At 42.7% G+C, this 25,507-nt stretch overlaps 1 protein-coding gene across 4 annotated transcripts in view; it reads right to left on the reverse strand.

Moving 5' to 3' along the window:
- LOC135220697 (probable phosphorylase b kinase regulatory subunit beta) overlaps positions 1–25,507 on the reverse strand; it is a 329,203-nt gene that overhangs the window by 170,058 nt on the left and 133,638 nt on the right. For all 4 annotated transcript variants that reach the window (XM_064258095.1, XM_064258098.1, XM_064258094.1 and 1 more), the window contains exons 7-10: positions 24,600–24,686; positions 13,443–13,553; positions 5,782–5,920; positions 4,817–4,890 (exon numbers count right to left, since the gene is read on the reverse strand). In XM_064258095.1, coding sequence (XP_064114165.1) covers positions 4,817–4,890; positions 5,782–5,920; positions 13,443–13,553; positions 24,600–24,686 — 411 coding nt within the window. The remainder of the gene's footprint in view (positions 1–4,816; positions 4,891–5,781; positions 5,921–13,442; positions 13,554–24,599; positions 24,687–25,507) is intronic.

The raw sequence follows: 25,507 nt of genomic DNA on the forward strand, positions 1-25,507 counted from the left end.
CCCCGGGTTACGACGGTTCTGGCTTACGACGTTCCGAGGTTACGACGCTTTTTCTTAAATATTCAATGGAAAAATCTGTCCTGGGTTACGACGCTCCGAGTTAACGACGCTTTTAAAAAACGCATACTATGATCAAAATCCTTTATAGTTTAGCACAGTATATTAATAAAAATAAGTTTCTGGTTAGATTACAACAAAAATTTTGAGGTTATGATGATTTTCGACACTTTTTATGTCGTATTTTTCTATGTTTTTTAGTGACGCCTCATATGCGGAACTAGTTTCCGAGCGAATGAATACATACTAGGTTGCGGTGCGCAAAGTTTACATATAACAGTCCAAAAGCGCAAATAATGAAAAAATCATTGCTTGTTTCCAGTAATAATAACAAAACGAAGTTTCTGGTTAGATTACAACGCAAATTCCAAGTATCCAAAGAGAGACATTATCCAGTAATTTGATCAGAGAGAGGGAGAGAGAGAGAGAGAGAGAGAGAGAGAATAGAGAGAGAGGAGAGAGAGGGGAGAGAGAGGGAGAGAGAGAGAGAGAGAGAGAGAGAGAGAGAGAGGCGTCTTCCGACGCTCTGAGTTAAGGACAGAGAAGTGTTAGTTTCGTTAAACGGCCTCTGACTCATGCCAGTAAATGTTTTGTTGATACTGATAATATAAGCCTATTTAAAGATACGTTTACTTTAATTAGTCTATATGATACGTAAATAGTAATCAACTGTTCTTGTAGCCCTCAAGATTTGGCAAAATCGAAGTATCCAAAGAGAGACATTATCCAGTACACTGGAACCTTGACATACGAATTTAATTTGTTCCGTTACCATCGTCGTATATCAAAACAGTTGTATCTCAAAGCATTTTTTCCCATTTAAAATAATGTAATATGTATTAATCCGTTCTAGCGCTATGAAACCACACCTAAACACAGCTAAATTACATATAATATACACAATTTATACACAAATAAACGAGTAATAACACACAATGATAAAATAACATAGCAATGTGATAAATGATAATAAATGTTAATAAAATCAATTAAAAAAAGAAAGGAATTTTACTTACCACAACGAAAGATGACGTGAGGCCAGCAGGGGGAGGAGGTAGGGAAGGGTGGCAGAGAACGATTTGTTCTCTTTTTATTTACGTATGTACACTAATAACTACGTAATAAACACAAATGAAATAAGATTGCTAAACTAATTTTTATTTTTTTTATTTTTTTAATCAGTTCGTAGTTTCAGAAATTAATGGTGGGATGCCTTTGGAAGGTTTTTATAGCTTCCTTCTGCTTGATGATCGTGGATATTGTATAAGGATTTCGACCATACTCGTTTGCCAAATTGACGATACGAACGCCACGTTCATGCTTTGCTATAATTTCATGTTTTGCTTCCATCGAAATCATTTTCTTGGGTTTTTTCTTATCACCTGCTTTGTCTTTAGCTTTGAGACCCATGGTTAATAATAAAATAGACAAAATAACACGAAAAATAGGCGCAAATACAACGAACTAAACAACGACGTGTTAACATGCAGCACCAACAAACAAACAGACTGAACGCCATTTATCGGTCGCCTATACAACTAACACTCATCGCAAAATCGTATCTCAAATATTTCGTTGTATATCAAAGCTTATATTTTCGCAAATTTTCTGTTGTATCTCAAAACAATTGTATATTAGGGCAATCGTATGTCAAGGTTCCAGTGTAATTTGATCAGAGAGAGAGAGAGAGAGAGGAAGAGAGTTGAGGGAGAGATCGAGAGAGAGAGAGAAGATGAGGAGGAAGAGAGAAGAGAAGAGAGCGAGAGAGAGAGAGAGAGAGAGAGAGAGAGAGGAGAGTAGAGAGAGAGAGAGAGAGAGAGAGAGAGAGACGCCTTGCAACAATGGTCTCGGGGATTGACGTAACTTTTATTTTCTGAACAGATAGGACAGAGAAGTGTTCGTTTCATTAAACGGCCTCTGACTCATGGCAGGAAATGTTTTGTTGATACTAATATATAAGCCTATTTAAAGATACGTTTACTTTAATTAGTCTATATGATACGTAAATAGTAATCAGCTGTTCTTGTAGCCCTCAAGATCTGGCAAAATCACTCCAGGTTGTACATAAAACTTCAAGAATGTAGTGTCACCAGAGGATTACAATAGTTTTTACCTTCAAGAACCAGCATTCTTTTATGAAAATAACTCCAGGTTGTACATAAAACTACAGGAATCAACATGTAGTGTAACCAAAGTATTACAAGTAAGGTTTTTATAACTTTTTATTAGTTTAAGACATATTTCCAAGCGTCGTTCTGGCTTATGACGATTTTCGGCTTACAACGCGTCTCAAGAACGGAACCCCCGTCGTAACCCGGGGACTGCCTGTACTCTGAGACGGAGTTAACTGCTATTTAATTGATGATTACTATGCCTAATGACTGTTAAGCAGAGGGTCCTCTTCACGTCTTTCGGATACTGGCTTTCTGAAGAGGTGCAGAGAAGCCAATCGTCTAAATAAAGAGATGCACTGATTCCCAGCAGGTGTAGCCACTATCCTAGAGAGGTCAGAACTCTGGTGAATACTTGGGGTGTTGTCGACAGTCTGAAGCACAGTCTGGAACACTTCCAGGAAACTTGATGAATCGGAACATGGAAGTACATGTCCTGCATGTCCAGGGATACCATCCAGTCCCCCTGGCGAAGCGAAGCTAGTACTAACCATGTTGTCTCCATTTTCAGTTTCGTCTTCAGAACATAAAAATTCAGGGCCCAGACATCTAAGACAGGCTTCCAGCCCCCCTATGATTTGGGTACTCTGAGCCATCGGAGTACAATATGCCATCAACTTGAAAGAAATGGAGTAGCCTACGCACAATACCTGTCCGACCCAGGCTTCTGAACCCCTGCAACTCCAACCCTCCCAAAAATGATACAGCCTGGTACCTACAATCGTACGAAGGACCAATGACTTACTTGGAATAGGGCTTAGCTGCAGGCTCCGTTGCAGACTTGGCTGAGGGGCATAGGTTACTAGTCAACTTCTTTTGAAGTGCCAAAAGAATGTCCTTAACTGCCAAAGATGCATCCTCCTGTTGAAGATGAAGCCTTCGAACGAGAAGTCAAAGGTCCTGAGAGTGGAGTCGAAGTATGCCAAGTCAACAGAGTTTGCAAACGAACATCTAGTCGCTGACAACACCTGTCGCTCATCAGTCGACTCGGCCGAGTCACGAGTCGAATGACGACTGCAAGCAGTCAAACACACATGACTGCAAGAACTGGAAACCCCTCTTGAGATCTCTTGATTGGCGGAGGCGACACATTATCGACAGGAGACTGCCTCTTCAGAGGTTGAGAGCCACAGAATTATGCCATCGGTGAGGACCAGGAGGCGAAGAACTACTGGAGTCAGACAACAACTGTGTTCAGTTGAAACCTGAGTCAACACCTGAGGAACGACATGGGCAAACCCCACCAGTCTCCCTTGGACCTCCGGCATGTCTTCTACTCGAGGCAGGGGAGCAGGACAGTGACCTTCATCTAGAACTGGGGGGACAGACAGCCACCCCTTCAGATTGCACTGCACTAACACCTGGCATACTCACTCCACTCATCGACTTCTCCACAAAAGACCTCACAGACGAACCTAACTCCATCATAGTGTAAGCAAGAAATTCAAATTTCCTCTCCAACTTTGATTCAAGGTTGGCAATGGTATCAGTCAAGGCAACACAGGAAGCTGGCATATGAGTAGAAGGTAAAGGAGTCGGAGGACTTAGAACGGGAGAAACAGTTCTAGAAGTATGGGAAGAAAGAGGAGTAGAAGCCTCTGCCAACATAGAAGGCGAAGAAGCTAAACTAGCCTTACCCTCAGCTCTAAGAGCTGCCTTCCTCTTCCTATCCTTAACTACTTTATCTGAATGAGAAATACACACCTTCCATTTCTCTTTGCCCCATTCCTGACACTACATGCATGTAAAGTCTATATTACATTACTGACTCCCGACATTTAGTACATCTAGTATGCGAGTCATAGATCTCCTTGACTAGCCTAGTCCTGCATCCATCAGTGCAAAACCTAACCCCACATGAAATAGAATCTGACATATTATTGATGAATGGCAGCAAAAATTACTCAAAAGCTCTAAGCTAAATGAAACTAAACCATAACGAAAAGAGTACGTACATCATCAAATCACAGGAAAGTAAATAAACCATCCAACAGTTGATGAAAACATCTGCATAAAATGACAGATGTTCACCAAGAGCTGGCAGAAATCGAATCGAGAGATGCGGTACTGTCATACCTAAGGATCAGAAGTGGGTAGTTATCTGTCATCTAAACTAGAGATGGCAGCGCCACAGCGCAATTTAAATTTTGGTCTGCCGCGGTAGGGAACCTACAGCTATAAAATTGCTTAGTAAAACACTGAAATAAAATGGGGATTTAGAAAGGTAAGACAGTGAGATAAGAGAAAAGCAAAGTAAATTAAATGGAGTAAAGGGATGTACAATTGAAATTGGCAGAAAACCCCATGGTTAAACTAAAAGCAGCAGTTAAAGAGGTTAGACATCATTGTAGGAAAAAGTTACTTTAAATATGAAATAGGAGAAATAATAATGAGAGGGATTAAGATTTACTGACTCATAGGTGGGCTAAAAACAAGGATTCAAGGCCAGATGACACTACCACAATGGGCTGACCATCAAGCATCAAACACCAGCTACTAGCTCCTCCTATGGTCATCTCCCACCAACAATAGCATCAGTGCTTGGGGTGGAGAAGACTCGGACAATGAAAAATTTCATTATATTTTACCTGAGATCCTGGTTCTGCTCGTTCTCCATAGATATGGTCCCTCTGCACAAAGTAATACTTTGGAATAACAGGATCTGAAAAATAAATTTAAGTAAGACACGCCATAACTGAAAGTAAGACACACTGTAACTGAAAGTACGACACACTGTAACTGGAGGAAAAGTCCAAAAATCAGACATTGACGATGATTAGATTATACACCCTCATACAAAGATCATCAATCAAGTATAAAAACTGAAAAAATAACTGAAGCTGTATGTGTGGATATGATCAGCAAGGTTACTACCTACATTCAATGTTAGAGGGAGTCCCCGGTTATCGACAGACTTGGTTAATGGCGATCCAGTTTTATGGCGCTTGTCTAGCGCCATGATATCTGATATCAGTGATTTATGGTGCTATAAAAGCCAAGTTTCGGTTATTGGTGCCACAAGGTGCCAATAATAGAGTTATGGTACCATAACATACCCCACAGAGGTGCCATTAACCAAAACGCAGCGCCATGAATCACCGAGTTTCAGTTAATGGCGGTTTTCGCTTACCAGCAACCCACTGAGAATGGAACCCCCACCGATAACCGACGACTGCCTGTATTTGTTTTCGTTTTCAAACCAATGAATGCTACCATTTATTTTTATATGGACATTACAGACATTAAAATGAAGTAGTACTAATACGTGTTAATTCCCAGAGCTATATTCAGACTCGCATTCACCCCAGTATATAAACAATTATCCACTGGAACATTGTAATTTTACAAAAAGAAAAAGTAGTAATCAATTTATTAGTTTCCAGGTAACCCTGCCAACAGACTAATGGAGAAGGTAAAATTGGTATTTTATACATTCAATTTTTTTGTCATTATTACAAAAGAGAAGGATATTTACCAGTCTATAACAGGAAATTTTTCTTTTTAAATAAAAAAAAATCTATAAGCCTAATCAAATTGCTGAATTACCCTTTACCTCCATATCTATCCCTTTTGATTAGAGGCTGCAGCAAATTCTTGTACTGCTCAACCTGCTCATCGCTGTTACGGAAGATTCCTTCAATCATCATGTACAAGTAAAACAAGGGCCACTCACATTCAATATTCTCAAATTCCTACAAAAAAAGAAGTAAAAACTATAACATTAATTTTTCAAAAATGACATTTTTTATAATAAAATAAAAACTTTTTGTATATACTTGCCAAGTAATTACATAGCTCCGTCCTCTGCACCAAAAAAGCTGCTAGATTTTTAATATTAAAAGAATGAGGCCAGGGTTTAGACGGGGTTTTGTTCTTAGCAGGACAACCTAGGGTATAGGAGCAAATTGCATCACCTTGTGCAAAACCTACACTTTTGTCTATTGCTTGAATCTCACTGATTTGTTTGGCTTGCTAGGGCTACCACAAATAAGGTTCTTCTTAAGATTTTTTGGGGACACTGAATTCAGTGGCTCAAAAGTCAGACCTGCGTGCCACTTAAGAACCACATCCATGTTCCATACCATACTAAATTTGAATTCTTTTGCTTGCTCGTGTCAGAAGATTTCAATAAAGCGGTAATATCCTGACAATTAACCAGGCCCAGGTCTCTATGTAGGAAGACAGAGCTGAGCATAGAACTGTACCCTTTGATTGTAGAGGTTGACAAACCTTTTGAAGATCTCAAAAACAACAAAAACTCTGCTATATCTGTCACAGATGTTGTAGTAGTCAAGACACAATAGCCTCTGCACCAAGTGAGGAAGTTCGACCACTTGTAAAGGCAGACGTCTGCTGAAGACTGTCTCCTACATTTTGTGACAAGAGTCCACAACTGCCCTTGAAAAGCCCTTAGCTCTGAGCAGCTTTTTGACAGTCTGTAAGCAGTCAGAGCTAGTTTTGACAAGCCTCAATGAAACTGCCTGAAATGCGGCTGTCTGAGCAGATTTGTTCTTTGAGGGAGGAGCCTCAGGAAGTCTACTAGTAGTTGCAGAAGGTTCGGGAACCACTCTCTCAATGGCCAGAAGGGCACCATCAGCATCACTTGATATGTTCTGGTGGAATCTGAATTTGTTCAGGACTTCCCTCATCGTCACGAATGAAGGGAAGGTGTAAAGATCCTTGTTCAACTAGTCCTGCAGCATGGCATCTGTTGCCCATGCTAAAGGGGTCTGGGACTGGCAAACATAAAAGGGGAAGCTGATAATTCTTGGATGTCACAGAGATCAACATGGGTTTGCCCCATAGGTTCCAAAGGTCTTGACAAACTGACTGATCTAAGGTCTACTCCATGGGGATGACTTGGTTGTGCCTGCTTAACTGATCCGCCAATAAATTAATTTTTCCTTGGACAAATCTTATTACTGTTTTTGTCTGATTCCTCTGTCCCCACAATGAGAAGAGTGAGAATGAGTGAGTCCCCCTTGTTGCTGATATATACTAGGGCTGTTGTGTTGTCCGAATGTACTGCTACCATCTTCCTGGACCAAGGGCAAAGGCTTGGAGGTCCAAGTGGATTGCCTTTAGCTCTTTTACATTTATGTGGCTTCACCTGTTGCTGTGACCATTTTCCAGAGACCTCCTGGTCTTCCAGAAGAGTTTCCCTACACCTGAAGTGTCTGAACAGAATTTTAAGTCTGGGTTCTGAACAAGAAGGGATTTCCCTTCTAACAACTTGTCTTCAGACCTCCAACAAAGCAGGATATGTGAAGGAGTCTGGATATTTCCCAGCTGGCCTTGAGGGAAAACTGCAGGACTCTCGTATGGAGGCCCAAGTTCATAGTACGCTCATCCATTTGTTCGCTGAACAAGTCCGAAGAGAGGAACTAATCCACTGTCTTCAGGCAGGACTCCACTCTCTTGAAGGAGGGAAAAGCCTAAAAAACTTGAGCATTCAGTGTCATCCCCAAACAGACTATTGTCTGAGAAGGTACCAGCAGGGAATTCTGCAGGTTTATCAGCAGACCTAAATCTTTGACTAACTGAAGGAGCCAATTGTCTAAGTAGATGGTAATTTTTATCACCATTAGATGAAGCCACCCTGCTAAAGGGGCTAGAATGCAAGTGAAAACTTGAGGAGTGGTTGACGGTACAAAGCACAGGGCTTGAAACTGAAAGACCCAGTATTGGAACATGAATCTAAGGTACTTCCTCGAGTCCAGGTGTATGGGAACGTGGAAGTAGGCATCTTGCATATCTACTGAGATCATTCAGTCTCCTTGACAAATGGATGCAAGAATGTACTGAGTGGTCTCCATCCTGAATTTTGTGTTCTGTGCGAAGACATTCTAGGCGCATATGTCCAGGACCAGTCTCCATCTTCCCGAAATCTTGGGAACTACAAAGAGGCAGTTGTAAAACCTCTCTGTTGGTATGTCTTCTACTACTTCTACTGCATTCTTTAAAACAAAGGCGGAAACTTAAGAGGACCGAAAACCTCTCTGAGCCTATTGAACAGTCCATTTTCTGCACCTCTCACTTTCCACCTCTCCCAAAACAGGTGGAGTCTGGCTCCCACTGGAGCACAGAGGAATTTTTCTTGATTTCTTGGAAGTAGGATTAGAGGAAGACTTCTTGGTGTACTTAAATGAGAAATGGGCAGCTAGTCTTGTTCGGGAAGAAAATCTTGGTCTCCCACCCCGAAAGGGCTGCTTCTGTAGGGGCGAGTCCGACTTCTGACTAAATGAAAGAGGATCCTTCAATCGCTTTGAAGCCTGTGACAATAGATCCTGGGTTGACTTTTTGTGCAGACTCGAGGCAATGTCATTAGTAGTTGCCTGCAGGAACAAGAAGTCCTTTACCAAAGGTGAGAAATGCAATGCAGACTTTTGTGGTGTAAGAAGGGAGCATGACAGTTCGCCGCCGCCAGTTCGCCGCAGAGCCAGTTCGGCGCCAACCTTTTCACCGCCAATATAAAAGCTGGCAAATATGCACAGGATATATTAAATGAGGAATAGGATAATAGGAAAGTATAGCCTAGAGATTGATAATTTTTAACGTTAGTATTATCATCATTATTGGTATTATTATCATTTTCTCAATTAAAAAGCCAAATTTGCCTCAATGAAGAAGCTTACGAAGCTTATACAGTGGTCAAACAGTTTGCCAAAATGAGTAAAGTACCTAATTATATTCCTCGCAGTTTCTCGACCGTATCTCAGAGACCAAACGAGGCAAACTACCACAAGTTGGGTAGCGTGGTTAACAGTTTGCCAAATGAGTAAATCCTCGCAGTTTTTTCACTCGACCGTATCTCAGAGATCAAAGGAGGCAAACTACCACAAGGTGAGTTATAGAAAATTGTATGATATATAAGTATCGCACAAACCAAGAGTCGTCACTTAAAAGTCTTCATTACTCTGTGCTCTGTTCTTCAACATTCCAAAGCCATAATGCCGCCTGTTTTGTCCGTTTGTGGAAAGGAGAAATTTGTTGACAACGGCACAACATACGTTTTCGATAAGGTTTCAAAAGACGGCGAAACGCAGTTCTGGCGTTGTGATCAACGTTCTTCCTGCAAAGCACATTCATGTTCACCAAGGAAGAATAACCAAGCGTATTGGTGCCCATACACACCTCGGAGACGCAGCCAATGTTGAAGTGATGACAGCCCTGACAGACTTGAGAAATCGTGCTGTTCAAACGCAAGACCAAACTGCACAAGTGATAGCCGCAGCCACCGAAAATTTATCGCAAGCTGGACAAGGTGTTCTGCCGAACATGCCCAACTTGAAACGGATGCTACAGAGGAAAAGAGTTGCTACCCTGGCCACCCCTCCGAACCCACTTTCGTTAGCCGACCTCGTCATACCTCTGGAGTACACGCACTATGAAAAGCATCCTAGTGTTCTTGAGGATTTTTTGTTATTCGATAGTGCTGCTGCCGCTGGTGATGAACGAATGTTGATATTTTCCACAGAACAGGATTTACGTGTTCTTCGTCAGTGGCAAATGATGGAACTTTTGACATAACGCCACCTCTTTTCAGCCAACTCTATTCTATCCATGGATCGTACTTAGGCCGCACACACCCTCTAGTGTACGCCCTACTACCAAACAAATGGCAAGGAACTTATGAAACTTTGTTCCGGGAGCTGAATCATCTTACCAGTGGTGAAGCTGCCCCTCAGTCGATCATCACAGATTTCAAGATGGCTGCCATTCGCGCCTCCAATGTCGTTTTCCCACACGCTGAAAACAGGGATATCTTTTTTCACCTCGCCCAGAGTGTTCATCGTCGAATACAGCCCGAAGGCTTGAAACAGCGGTACGAGAACGATGCTGATTTTGCGCTACAGTGCCGCACCATCCCAACTCTAGCCTTTGTCCCGTCTGATGACGTACCTGATGCTTTCAAGGAGCTCAGCCAACACCTTCCAGATGTTTTGCAGCCAGTGTTGGACTATTTTGAGGACACATATAGGAAGTCCGAATCGCCGTGGATTACGACGTGCTCCTACATTTCCAATTGAATTGTGGAATGTACATGACCGTCTCATAAATGGTGAAGACCGCACCAACAATGTTGTCGAGGCATGGCATCGTTCTGTCCAAGTCACACTGGGTGAAATTCGGCCTTCGATATGGAAATTCATTAAAGGACTCTTGGCTGGAAATCCTCCCCCCCCACGATGTCGCCCCCGATATGAACTTTTAAATGAGAGAATCGAAACTATCGTGAATGATTATTGTAATAGAGATAACATGGACTATCTACGAGGACTAGCATACAACTTCTGAAGAGACAGCACGATCTAATGTATCATACGATATGAATCATGTTTTAGATATTATATAGTTTTAGATATTATATAGTGTTCAAATGAAGTTTCATGATTAAAATATTCAAAACAATCTTTCTTTATTTTTGCCTATTTTTGCCTTTGATCTCTGAGATACGGTTGAGTGGAAGAACTGCGAGGATTACTTTACTCATTTGGCAAACTGTCTGACCATGCTAACCCAACTTGTGGTAGTTTGCCTCCTTTAATCTCTGAATAGATGCGGTCGAGTAAAAAACTGTATAAGCTTTGTATTAGCTTCTTCATTTTGAGGCAAATTTGGTTTTTTCATTGACAAAATGATAATAATACTAACGTGCTAAATTATCAATCTCTAGGCTATAATTTCCTATTATCCTAATCCTAATTTAATATACCCTGTGGATGTTTGCCAGCTTTTACATTGGCGGCGAAAAGGTTGGTGGCGAACTGTCGCCGCGGCGAACTGGCTCTGCGGCGAACTGGCACGCGCCCAACTGGCGGCGGCGAACTGTCGTAGACCTATGTAAGAACACCATAACTTCCTCTTCTTTAGCACTTCCATGTCTATGCATGAGAGAAGTCCAAATACATCTGCTGCAAACTCTGGGAGTAATGTAGGGCAGTCCTGAAACTTCTTGGCTAATGTGCCCAAGGACGAATCTATAAAACTGATCACAATCATAGAACTTAAACAAGTTCCTTAGAAGATGGTAAATTTCTGTAACCGAAAGCATTATTTCCACCGAGGAAAAGGCTGATCTTCGGGAGGTGCCTATGAGAGCAGAGAAGGCCTCCTTGGGTGGAGGCAGCCTCACCCAAAGAGGGAGCTTCTCCAGTCGCATAACAAAAGTATCTCCATTGGGAAGTGTAGCAAGAAGAAAGCTAAAACAGGACTTTCCTTGCTCTCTCTTGGTCGAAAGCCAAGCATCTACGTACCTCACTCAGCACCTTCCTAGCTGAAGTAGAAAGCACCATTTTGGGAAGAAGTTTTGTACGGTCAGCTGTCTGATTACTCATCAAAAACGCTGACATGGGAAACAGGCGCCACTGGTGAAAAGAGGTGGGAAAAGTCTGAAGATGATGTAGATGAAGAGATCTGTATATCATTGAAGACGAGTCATCTTCCACCGCCTTACTCCCTTCCTCTTCTGCTGAAGAAACCAGTGATAAAGGCAAGTCTGCCTTCTGATTAGCTTTAGAGGAAGGCATCTTCAATAAACATTTCTGAATTGGCACTACAGAAGGATCCACTGATGAAACAAGTCTGTCGCTGTCGGGAAAGGGGGCTGAACAATCAGGTGTCCAAGTAAGCCCTAACTTTGTGTGGGAGGGTGCTCCTGGGCACTAAAAAGCACTCTGGAGATACAGACTGAACTTATGCTGCTGAGCGCTCAAGCACTGAGGGGCATTTGGACGCTAATGGGCAATCAGAAGACACTACCTTTACAGTTGATACTGGCTGCTCAGGAGATCCCGATACCTTGGGTGCCCACAGGCACTCAGAAGCTGCTGCCCCTGTAGGAGAACTGGAACGCTTGAGCCTACGAGCTGACAAACTCTGTTTCACCTCCAGAACACGTTGCTTCTCCTTTCCACACTTTGGCAAAAATTGCTCTGGGCTATCCCAGAAACTACACAATGATTCCTCGAGCCACAGAAAGAGAATCTTTGCTCTTCAAAGAAGGTACCTGTGGGTTGCAAAGAACATCTGTCACTGGCCTTTTTAATGGCCTAGATTTCTCCTTAACACTGGTGCCTGTTCTCTGGGCTGGATGCCTCTGAACTAGACGAAAGCTTATCACTTCTGAAAAGACACCTTTACAATGGCTGCCTGAGACACCCTGTGACTTTTCTACAGGTGCATCTAAGGGACTGACTACCATTGGGCAGATCCTGCTGATCTCATTTGGGCTTCCGGTATGGCTTCTCCCATACCAGGTTCAGGGGTGTGTGCCAGGGACCTTTGCCTATGAGAATCAGCAGGACAGGCAGCCAGCTCCTCCACTAATACCACATTTGCACTGTCAACATGATCAATTAAAACTTATGGCCGAATTTAGACTAATTTTGACTCTAATCCAGCAATGGCATTGGGGCATCAACAAGTTAGCTAGGTAAAGGTAGAGGTGATATCACAAGGGAACTTGGAATAGGAGACAGAATTGGGAAAGAAATAACAGGAAATTCAATGCTACTAAGTGATTCCTGACTAATGAAATCTTACAGTAATTAATGTCTAAGTGTCGCCTATCTTTTCCTATCCCACTCTAGCTTATTCTACTGAGAGGAGAGCACTTTCCATTTTTCAGAGTCCCAGTTAATACAGTATTCACAAGTTAAAGATGCAGAATAATTCAAAACTGCAACTCAAGCAAATTGTGTGAATTGTACCTACCAGATGTTAACCTAGTATTGCAGCCTTTGCTGCAATAACAAAAGGAATACATACTCACGTCTAACATGGATACAATCGGTAATTATTCAAAGTCAAAACTTGGCTAATATATCTAAATTGTGAAGAAAAATGGCCTTTTAAAAAAAGAAACCTTGTCACTAAGCTGAAAAGCTATGAAAATGAAGAAAATACTTCACCAAATCTGTCTCCAAACATCAATTGGTCAAGAAAACAAATTCAAAACAAATTGAAAGGCTTTGCCTAGTTGTTCCTCTCTTCCCAAAAAGTGGGTGGGGCTAATTACCTACACCAAAACTAGAGAATCACTACCACAAAAATTCAAATTTATCTGCCTTGCTAGTTTGATACAATAGCTATGTAATTACTTGGTAAATTACATATACAAAAGAAAATTTAATATACTAGTTCATGAACCAGCACTAGACTCAAGCACAATAATTACATAAAAAATTACTTTACACAACCTAATATACTAACCTTAGTTTCAGCATGATTATAAAACCTTCTCTTCTTGTCCTCTAATACAGTTCCATAACCATCTCTATGGAATCTCTTGAATCCATACTTTCCTTGCAGTGAGCTGACAATCTAAAATGAAGAAAAGATCTTTAAACTAATGCAAAAAGTTGTTTTTAATAAACTACATATTACATGCACACAATTCAAACTATTGCTTTGTGTATTATTACACTAATTTTTCCACTTCAGCAGGGACCCTAAAATCTTTTACCCAGAGGAAGTCTTTATTTTCTGTACCTAAAACCAATCAGAGGTTAATGAGCAGGGCCTTAACATAAAGAATGGCTTGTAATTACACATTTGTTGCTTAACATTCAGTGTACATCTGCCTATTATCACAGGACATCACCTTGGGTTATCTTATTGTCCTCCGTCTACTTGAAGAAGACCCATGTAAGACCTCTTAACTTTACAGTTCAACAGAAAGCTAGAGGTCTACTGTTTATGGTCCCTTATCTCTTGATGTCTGGAGTCTATCCAGTTTCTCTTTCGAGCTGGAAATCTTTCTTGCAGAGCAACAACTCAGCTTTGTCAGTCGTACACAAGATGGGCCATCTGCTGCTGTGGTTGGTGTCACCTAAAGGATTTCTTTCCACTCAGAGTTCCTGTTCAGTAGACAAGATCTGGATATTTGTCAGAACAGAGGAAGTCCATTCTGTTGATACTGGTGAGGGGCTACAGGGCTGACTTGTGATTAGTTTCTCTAAAGAATGTGGATATCACTTTGCCTTGAGGATTCTCAATGTGATTCAAGGGCTTTGAGCAGTCTCGTTCGCCAAGGAAACTCAGACCTCCTACATGGGAATATACTACTCTAGTACTGACTATTCTCACTCAAGCTCCTTCGAGCCCATGCTTCAATCGTCTTACTGGAAACTGACTTTGGAAACGGTTTTCCTGCTGAACTTTGCTTCCTTAGAATTGGAAGAAATGGAGAGCTTCAGGGTAAGGCTTATGATGTAGACCCACAATGGATTGGGGTCAGTAGCTTTCAAGTTTGTCCTGGAATTTGTGGCTAAGACTCAGATATCCATGGTTCATGATAACAACTTCGACTCCTTTTCCGTTCCTTACAGTCTGGAGTTTGTTATCAGTAACCTTCAAGAGTTTCTGTTTTGTCTTATCAAAGCACTGTATTGTTATCTAAGGGTCTCATCACCGAGAGTTTAGGTGTCGTAGACTTTTATGTAACACAAGTCAGGTCAAGAAAGAAGTGTCCTAGAATACCCTTTCATTTAACTACACAAGGTGATTAGGCAAGCCTACTCCTCACCGTTGAGTTTTGTCACCTATTAGGTTCCTTCCTGGCATTTTAAATAACTTATCTGTTTATAGGATTTTGAATGCTAGTTCCTGACTGTGTCAAACCACTTTCACTTTCTTCTTCCTCATGGATATTGACCACATATCCTTGGACACTTTTTCCTTGGCTCCAGTGGTGACTGTTCGACAAGCGTGATTCATCCAGTGCCCCTGGTGGGACAGTTAGTATCTTGCCTAAGATAATTGTGTGAGTAGGGGATGAGTGAGGTGTGGTCTCTTTTCTTTCCATTTTCTCCTTTCTTCACACCTATGGGCAGTTTGAAAAATAGACACAAAATATGCTGGAACTGGCTTGATACAGGTGAGCATTGTAGTCATACTGTTACAGCACTTTTTATGTTCCATGCAACATACAAATCTGCTCCTCAGTAGCTTCAACTCCTCTCTCCAGCCAAGGGAGAGAGGCATGGTGACAAACCCATTTCTTGTGGCTAACATGGTTTGTTGCCTGAACAGATATAGTTCTTTTTGACTTCCATCTATGCAATGGATTTGGACATGTTTTATTGCATTTAAACCCAGAAGTCTGCATGTTAGATGTCCACATATCTAACATCTCAGAGGCTTAGGTTCTCTTCTTAAGAATTCTCATTTCTAGGAAGAATGATCAAGTGTCACGAACCTCCAGTCGGTTCAGGATTCTCATATCTACCTCCAAGTGTGAGTCTATCCTATTGTTAAGACCAAAGGTTTGTTTTGCATATGAACAAATAACATTTTTAATTAATCTGCATTTTTCATAGCTAACAAACCTGGTCTTAACATTGACTGCCCACCTCCAGCCACCCCTCTTGTTTCCTCCTGGGTTGGAAGAAAGATTGATGCATCACTGGATTCATCTACACAACAAATGCCATATGCCACAGATTCCTTGCATTTACAATTTTTTATTCTTTTAAACCTGGTTTCCAGCTAATACAAAAACATTTATTCTATTGTTAAGACCTCAGGTTTCTTAGATATGAACAATACAAATTAATTTAAAATTTGTCATATATCTTGAAACTCCTTTGCCAAATTAAAGGATAGCAACTTAAAGTACTGCGCAGAGAACAAAGCAGTTAAGTACTACAAGGGAGTTATTGTGTATACAGGAACAGCCTAGTACACACAATCAGGATATCAGAAGGATTGAGAATAAGAAACCAGAAACAGGTCAGGGCATATAGAATTGAGAAGCACAACAGACCTCAAAAAGGCTGCAGATATCATAGACTAGAGAACAAAACCGAAAAGCAGGAGCTGTTGAGTACCTCACAACCAACTACATTCAATGTTCCAGGAAGAGACAATTATATTTGCATAAACAACAAGAAGTACTGTAGATCTCAATGTCAAAAGGTTTAAAAACCTAGGAAAATTCTGTTGAAATAAGAAACTTTTCTCTTTATTATCCAGTTTAGGAACATCGCTGATCTCATTAGGTTATAGGTGAAGGTTCTACCACTTGCATTAGGAATTCAGTATGGAAGGGTAGGAAAGCAAACACAATAGACTGTAAAGGGACTAGTATATAGGAATTCAGTATGGAAGGGGAGGAAAGCAAACACAAGAGACTGTAAAGGGACTAGTATATAGGAAGGAAAAGGTCCCCACCCCCAACAAAGACACTTCTTTGCAGTGGAGGAGGCAGCACTAGGGGTGCAGAAATCTTAATGGAAAGAATTGAGAGATACAGATAAAGCCAGTACTGAGATAATAAAAAACTGATAATCCTACACATGGAACTAAAAAGTGTGACCTAAAAGAACTGCAAACCCTAACTTCTGGCTAAAATAGATTAATAAGGCTTAATTATATTAATATCTTCCCTAAAGGTTAGTACAAGCAGAGCTAAAGCACGAATAAAAAGCATCACAGTTGACCCCCGTATTTGCGTTCTTGGCATTTGTGGACTCATGCATTCACATTCTCAGCATTCATGAACTCACGTATTTGCAGATTTCTCTAAGGACCATATCAATCCATTATTCATAGGAAATTCGCCTATTCGTGGTATTTTCCTATGAGAAATATCCTGAAATTACAGTATTTTCATATCAATTTCAGGATTAAATACACTTTTTGTGATAAAACTATTAAAACAACCAGGTATAAGCATTTTTAGCGAGTTTTTCTTAAGTTTGAACTAACAAAATAGTCAGTTTTAAAAGGGAACTTCTGGTTAATAGCCATTAAATTTTGTCAAACAGAACTTTTAATAAGCTTAAAAATTAGTCAGTGCTTGAACCTGTTGTGATCCCATTTTTTTACAATTTAATTTCAAACTAGCACCGAGGTACTTCAATGGAGAGCGCAATTTCACAAGGATTCAACTATGTTGCCATGTGTCAGATTAGTACCGATGACGTAGTGTAGCAGTCGCCTCCCAATAACAAGCGCAGTGAAGCACGTGTATTGTATTGTATTCATCCTCGGTATTGTCCTCATGTTTAGGTCGTCATTCAAATAGCATCAATTATGCCAACTTGTATGGCATTTGGTTGTACCAATACTTCTGGCAAATGTCCAAAAGGCATATCATTCCACAGGATTCTGTCAAATAAGAGAGAAATCCAGTCGCTGGCTGATGGCTCTTCGAAGGGAGGATATCATCATCAAAACCTTCCAACCTACGATGCAAACCATTGTCTGTTCAGACCACTTCTTGTCAACAGGTTTAAAAGATGACATTAGGAGCAGGTTATTACGTATGGCTATGAAATTTATATGTTTTGGGAACTTAATTTCCCTCTGAAGACACCATAGTACCAACGAAGATATGGTGGCTATCTACCGCTATCTATACTAAGGTGCCTCCACTTGTATGCATTTGAATTGAAATTTATTCTTGTCAATCACCATGTGCATGATGTGATAGGGTGAACGACAGTTTTCTAAACATGTGTGTGTCCATGAATTGATGAGGGCTTCATTTAGTCCTTTTTAACAAATTTAATTAATGGGGTTTTAGAATTTAGGGCTGTATGCCTAACTAGGCCTACATCAGGCTACTTCTTTATTTACCATTTCAATCATATATTTTCTGCTGACAAATACAAACCAAAAAGGATATTATCTGAAGATGATGTGCCCTCGGAGTAGTTCCACCTCTCTGAGCCTACTGCTACATAACGTACACATAACAGAGATGAGCCACACATAAATGGCTGCGCCCATGGCGCAATGGAAAAATGGTTGTAAAAAATAAGAAAATGCCCCTTTCAAAAACATTTTTCACCAGGGTTACTTAAATGGAATACTACAAATGGAAAAGCTAAAATGTAACTAGAAGCATTTTGACTGGGGTACTATGTTTTCGTGGATTCTAGCTATTCCCAGGGGGTCTGGAATGCATTCCCCACAAATACTCAGAGCCAAAACACAGCAGATGGTATATATATGAGTACAAATAAATATAAAGGCAAAAATGAAGCACGCCACACAACAACCGTTACCGTGAAAAGGGCAAATTCACCAAGCATATAGAAAAAGAAAAGCATCAGACAGTGGGGCGGCTAGAGGTGGGCAGTATAATGTTAAGGCCTCAGGTTTGTAACTATGAAAAATATAAATTGTCTTAGAAAATTTGTCATTTGTTCATACACAAACAAACCTTCGGTCTTAACAATAGGATAGACTTATACTTGGAGGGAGGTACAAGAGATCCTAAACTGGCTGGGGGCCTACCCACCAGTCCAGCTCCAGAAGAAATAACTTGCGAAGAGGGACTGAAGTCAGTGAGAAGCTAGATAAATTAATATCTAACCACCCCGACACTAAGTGACATACAACGATATATGGGAGAATCACTGCATAGAGAAAGAGAAACTTTGACTGTCCAATAACAAATCAACACACCAGGGTTTGTTATCACTCCCAACTTCTCCTTGCCAAGGAGTGGAGCATATGCTACCGAATAGAGGGTTGGATATTTGTATACCAAGCGACCACACTATCAGTATGACTACCTTACCCACCTGTATCAGACCAGCCCAGAGAATGACATGTCTATTCCTTAACCTCCCACCCACACAATCATCTTAAATAAGATACAAAAGTGCCCTGTTAAGGGCAATGATGAGTCACACAACCTGTTGGGTAGCCACCACAGGACCCAGGGAAGACGTGTCCATAGTTCTGTGGGCAACAACCTTAAGATAGAAAGAGTTGAACGTGGACTGGCGTAACCAAGTACCAGCGCTCAGCACTCTATGTACAGCCATTTTCTTTTTGAAAGCCAGAGATGGACCAATACCCCTAACATCATGCATTCTAGCCTGCACAGACATGGCAGCGGAATCATCAAGAGTCAAGTATGCCTGTCTGATGACTTCCTGTATCGAAAGAGATGGTATTCTTTGACACTTTCTATGTACCTCCTATGTTAACAAAAGTCTGCGGCAGCCTGGCCTAAGGTGCCGTATCCTTTTAAGATAGCAATGCAGGGCCTGGACAGGACACAACAAAAACTCTGGAGCATTACCACCCGCAAAATCCTTCAGTAATGGAATGGAAAAGGAAGTGAACCTATCATCACACACAGAGGGATTTTGGGTCTTGGCCATGAATTCCAGGACAAATTCGAAGGACACCAACCCCAATCCCTGGTGCACTTCACATCATAGCTCAGACTGTTGAGCTCTCCCACTCTCTCCTAAGATGCCAAGGCCAGGAGGAAAACCGTCTTGAGCGTCAAGTTCCTGTCAGATGAGCGACGCAAAGGCTCATATGGACCCTTAGTGAAGCTTCTCAGAACCAAGGAAACATCCCATGTCAGAGGCTTGAGCTCCCTAAGAGAACTCAATTGCTCAAACCCCTTAACTAGCAGGGGAAGCTCCCAGGACGAGAAGATGTCAATACCTCTAAGGCATAACACTAAACTCAGGCCCGCCCAGTAGCCTCTAATGGCAGAAACTGACAAATATTTGTCATCTCTGAGGAAGGTTAAAAAGTCTGTTCACAACTTGAGGGATCAAACAAAATGGAGGGACAGCATACACCTCCAGGTTGTCCCAGGGATGTCAAAATGCATCCTCCGCTAACACTAAAGGATCTGGAACCACTGAACAGAATAGCTCCAGTTTCCTGTTGAACTGAGTCACAAAAAGCTCCAGCATGGGTCTCCCCAAAACTTGGAAGAGCTTGTCTGCTACCACTTGATGACGGGACCACTCTGTGCCTAGGATCTGATCCTGACGACTGAGCTTGTCTGCGACCACATTCCGTTTGCCTGGGATATACCTGGCTGAGAGCTTTACCGAATTGCTGACCACCCACTGGTGAACCTCGATGGTCAAGGCATAAAGTTGATGTGAAACCAGGCCTCCCTCCTTGTTTTCATAGGCGACCACCGTGGTGTTGTCTGACATGAGAATGACAGAATGACCCTCTACTTTCTCCCAAAACTCCTTCAGACCCAAGAATGAAGTCCGATGGGAGAGAACGCAGAAGGACACCCTTCAAAAGATTTCGGTCGTCCAACCACCAAACAAAGGTCTTTTCTCACTTCCAGAGGCAGAGGAACCTTTAACAGGGGTGAGTCCCCTGCTGGAGACCAGAATTCCCCGAGTCTCCATTGTAGAGACCGAAGATGAAGACGCCCATAAGGGACCAGCTTCTCCAGGGATGACAAAACTCCCAGAAGAACCTGCCACTAATGAGCTGACTGATGTGGTTCTGACAGGGAGTTGCGTGCCACCACTCGCAACTTCTCCAACCTCTGATCTCACAGGAAAACTCTTGCAACCCGTATCGATGACCATGCCCAGGTAGAGAATCCTTTGACTGGGCACGAGGTTTGACTTTTCCTGGTTGACCACGATGCTCAGTTCCAGTCAAAACCGAAGCAGACAATCTCTGTCCTGCAGCAGCTTTTCCCTGGAACCTGCCATGACCAACCAATTGTCGAGGTACTTCAGCAAACAGATCCCCTGAGCATGGGCCCAACTTGAGACGAGAGAGAAGACCCTTGTAAACACTTGATGGGCTGTGGTCAATCCAAAGCACAGGACTTTGAACTCAAAGACCTTGTCTCTGAGAGAGAAGAGAAGGAACTTCCTGGACGTCGGATGAATAGGGATCTGAAAGTATGCGTCCCTCAAGTCTATCGACAGCATGAAGTCGCCTTCCCTCACAGCTGCCAACACTGAATGTGGGGTCTCCATCTTGAACCTTGTCTTCCTGATGAAATGATTCAAGGTGGATGAGTCGATTACCGGTCTCCAACCTCCTGACACCTTGGGCACCAAGATGGATTGTAAAACCCCGGAGACAGACGCACCACTTCCTCTAATGCATCCTTGTCCAGCATCTTCTGCACTTCCTCCCGAAGAGCCAAGAACTTTAGAGAATCTGGAGGATACGCTCTCCTGAGCTGCTGCTTGACCGAGAGGGGAGGAGAGAAGTTGAATGGCAGTAGATACTCCACCCGAAGGACATCTACCACCCACTTCTCCACCCCGTAACCCTGCCACTTGGCCCAATGCCTGCCAGGCAAACCCCCACCCGTGGCACAGGAGAGGGAGAGGCGCCTAACCTTCCGACGACCTCCTTTGCCTCTGCCCCTGGGCCCCTTCTTTGCTTAGAGGAACGGGAGCAAAAGGGACATTGGTCCTCTGACCTAGGCTGGGATGAACAGGGAGGCCCTGCCGAAACCAAACTCCTCAACAACTTACCAGGCAATGATCTTCGCGACTGCTACTGGGCAAGGGGAGGAGGAGGAGTAGGACGTCTCTGAGGATGAGACTCGGATTTAGACATAGCCTAGTGCACTAATCTGTCCTTGGTGTTAGCCCGGCGCCAGTCTATCACATCCTCCAGCTCGGTCCGAGGGAACAGAAATTGAGACTTCAACAGATCTCCATTCCTCAATGCCAGCAAGGACTCAGGGTCAACTGACCTCTCCATCCTGGATAAAGCCACGTCTCTTCTAATCAGGAGAAGGTTTGCCAATAAATTAACACCGAGGTAAGCTAAATACGAAAACGCCTTGCCTCCAGAGTGCAACAAACCGGCAAGAGAGGAAGCACTCACCAACCCCTCTGGGGACCTGTCAGAAGCTATCTTGGCAATGACCGGAGACCAGATCCAGCCAAGAAACCGCCTGCAACATGGAGGCTGCCGTAGATTCCAACGCTGAGGCATCCTGTGGAGACAAGGATGGAGCCACCGACCTCTCCTGCTCCAAAGTCAATCCCGGCATCAAACGAATGACATCCGGGTTAAGATGACGTGACATCAGAAAAGCAGAGTTCGTAGCACAGTACTTCCTATGCCTCATGAGAGGCAGGGGTAGCAGCTTGGCAGAGCCCTTAGAGCAATGCAAACCATCCCGATCTGAAACACAGGCATTAACCTTATGCAAGCCCGACTGGACATGCCCCGACAAGGGAAGTTGAACAATGACTTGGGATCCTGCGTAGCTCCCAGCTAGGCTTCCACACAGGAAGGGGTATAAGATGACTAAGCCTGATTCCTACTCTCTAAATTATTGAATCCATTAATGAGGTCGACAACTTCTGCAAAGGAAGACAAAAACTCTTGTGTGTGTCCCTCCTCCTGCTCCAGCAACGGCGACAAACGATGAGAAGGGTGTGTAGGGTTATCTAAAGCGCCTTCCTCGTTTAAAATAACAGAAGAACCAGCAGCCAAACAGCCCGAAACACCAACTAACCTAGCTGGGCTAGATCCAAGTTCCAACTCCCGCGACGAACCATCCACAACACTAGGGACATCACTACGCACTCTCCCAACAGATGACTCTCTAACATGGCCGCAAACAGGCACAGGCGTGGCAGACGTATGAACATGTTTAAGTGAGGAATCCTGAACACTCAAGATAGAATGAGAAACCCTCGGAGTCGAACTCCTGGAAGTACCAGGAAAACACTCCTGCTGCACTAACACAGCGCTGACAACCTTCAACCTGTTGACAAGCTCCTTGAGATCCTTACAGCGATGAATGGGCCACGGAGAAGGAGAAGTGGGAGCACCTGCACCATGGGCACGAATGAGGGATGTTGCAACACGCTCGTGACTCGATACAAAGGAGAAAGCAGCCACTGCAGATTGCACAGGGGGAGATACACTAACAGTCTCCACAACACTAACACACTCAGGAACACGGGTGTGTTGCTCCTCACTCGCAGACGAAAAAAGGGCAAAGTCCTTAGCCTTCCAATGCTTGATACGCCGATGCGGCGGAGATGGGGTAGAAGGAGAGGAAGGCAGCACTGGCTCCTTACAAAATCTCTTTACAGGAGGCGAGGGTGATGCAACACGCTTGCTTTCAGTCCTCCCCGCCGACATGGCAGCCAACTTATCTTCTAAAACAGAGTCCAATCTCTTAAGAACTGCCTGCCATAAAGCCTCAAGACAGATCAAGAGAAGGGTTCGACGACATGGAAGAGAGATGCATGGAACTGGATGGCAGATCTGATGTCATGGCAGCAAACGATGATGACACAGACAAGCAAGGCAGCTCAGTGGAGGCGACTGGGAATGACGTCATTGATGAAAGTGACATCATAAGCGGTGATGACGTCACGGCTTCCCCTCAGTCTGAACGGGAAGCAGACGCTCCCTCTGACTCGAAGAAGCGGCAATTGTCGCTGGCGGAGCAATACAAAATGGCTGACCTCGGCTACCCACAAAAATACGAGGCCAAGAGGAGGGGGGAGGGCCTGGACAGTATGAGGAGGGGGGTAGCGAGCATCCATGAAGTGCGTCAGCAAACCCTCCAAGGACGGTGAACCCTGTAGCCTAAGCGTTCCCCAAAAATCCGCCATTTTGGATGTCTCCGACTCTGCAATAAAAGACAATGATGAAAAAGCCTCCTCCCTCACGGGAATCACATAAACTCCTAAAGAAGACGGGGCGACATTACATAAATCAGCCTGAGGGCTCCCAATACTTCCAATGATGAATCAATGGAAGAAAAGGAAGGGGGCAAAGGCGCAACACTACTGTGGGATGTGATAGCAGCAGGAGACAAAGTATCGGGAAGAGAAGAAGAAAAACACTCCCACGAAGGGAGAGTAAAAACCCTATGATGCTCTCTCTTACTATAAAATAACTTCCACTGCTCTCTAGGGCACGCACGGCATTCCATGCAGGGATTCATTATTGTACACACGTCAGAGTGATACCTACTACAAGTGACGTGGTGATCGGTCGCAGCCGAGGCCAAAAAATGAGAACATGGAAAACCTGGAGTTCTGGGGCACACACATTGACAAGGCTGAGATGGAGCAGAAGAAGCCATAACAACATCACACACATTCACACTAAAACACAAGCGAAACGGGCAATGAACCGGGTAAAGGCCAAGAGAGGTCAACCACAACTCTCGCCCAGGCGGTGAAGGAAAGACTGACACAGTGGCATAGATGAGTGGTCCTTGACCACTCTTCACCCAATATATGCACGCATTGCCAGAACTTACAAGATTCCTTGCTTTCATCTGCAATTTAACTGGATCCAACTAGGTGCTAGATATTATCCTATTGTTAAGACCGAAGGTTTGTTCGCACATGAACAACTGATAATGAGCTGGGCATGTGTGAGACTTCTTTTCTTTTAACTACATATTTAAATTAGTAAGGCTGGGTCCTTTTCACAGATAATAAGGCTAGTTATGATTCATAGGTTTCTTCAACAAATTACAATATACTGACTTAATAGCAAGATTTAACTTCTACATGACTTTATCTAAAAATCTAAAAAGTCTTTGAGGGTACTTTAAATATTAAGCCTCAGATTTTGGGATACTTAATTTATACATCTTGAATCTCAACCAAGGAAAATACACACCTGGCTCCTTGTTTTAGAATACAACCCCTGGTCGTGTGTTGCAAAAGCTGGGAATGATATCGCACATATCAAACTGGCATCAACATGCTGGAAAAACAAAGAAAATTTTTGAAAATGTTTCAGTCACTAAAAAAGGTATTACAGTCAACTCTCGGATTTCGTACATCCTGGTTTTTGTAGACATTTTCCGATGAAATTTTGACTTGGGTTTTGTATATATCCTCAGATTTCATACATTGGGAACTGCTCATTCCAAGGCCCACCTCATGCCTAGGCCCTGTATTGAGTGCCCAAACAAAGCATTTAGTGTTCTCTCATGATCCATTCTGCTTGTGTTCATTAGTTTTTGTATTTATTTGTGCTTTTTCTATTCAAGTGCAACTGCTAAATAAGCCTCATAGGGCCAAAGAAAGTTGCAAGTGCCAGCCTTTCTGTAAAAAAGTGAGAAACTCTATAGAGTTTAAGAAAGAACTCGTAGCAGTGTTAAGAGGATGTTGCATACAGATCTCAGTACAAAAATGCCTACAAGTGTTGCTATTAGTGAATTTAAGGACAACAGAGGCTGGTTTGAAAAATTCAGAAAGCGAACTGGCATACATAATGCCTACTTCAGTGATTAGGTACATGTTTGTAAAGTGGAGCGATGTAAAAAATTTTGTGGAGAATTATCATCCCAACAAAGATGTAATCCATGTCTCCAACATGTTTAATGATAATGACGTGTTTCACTGTAGGCAAATTTTTAAGAGATGCCAGAAACAAATGTCTCTGGACAGTTTTGTTGTGTGACAGGTATCCAGCAACTCTCAAGCTTGTCCTAGTGCCAGTAAAAAATGAAGAGGTGAAGTAACCCGAGATAGTGCCAATAAAAAATGAAGAGGATAAGTGACCCCAGATAGGTCCTTGAT

The sequence above is a fragment of the Macrobrachium nipponense genome, chromosome 2 (genome assembly GCF_015104395.2).
Source record: "Macrobrachium nipponense isolate FS-2020 chromosome 2, ASM1510439v2, whole genome shotgun sequence".
Classification (NCBI taxonomy): Eukaryota; Metazoa; Arthropoda; class Malacostraca; order Decapoda; family Palaemonidae; genus Macrobrachium; species Macrobrachium nipponense.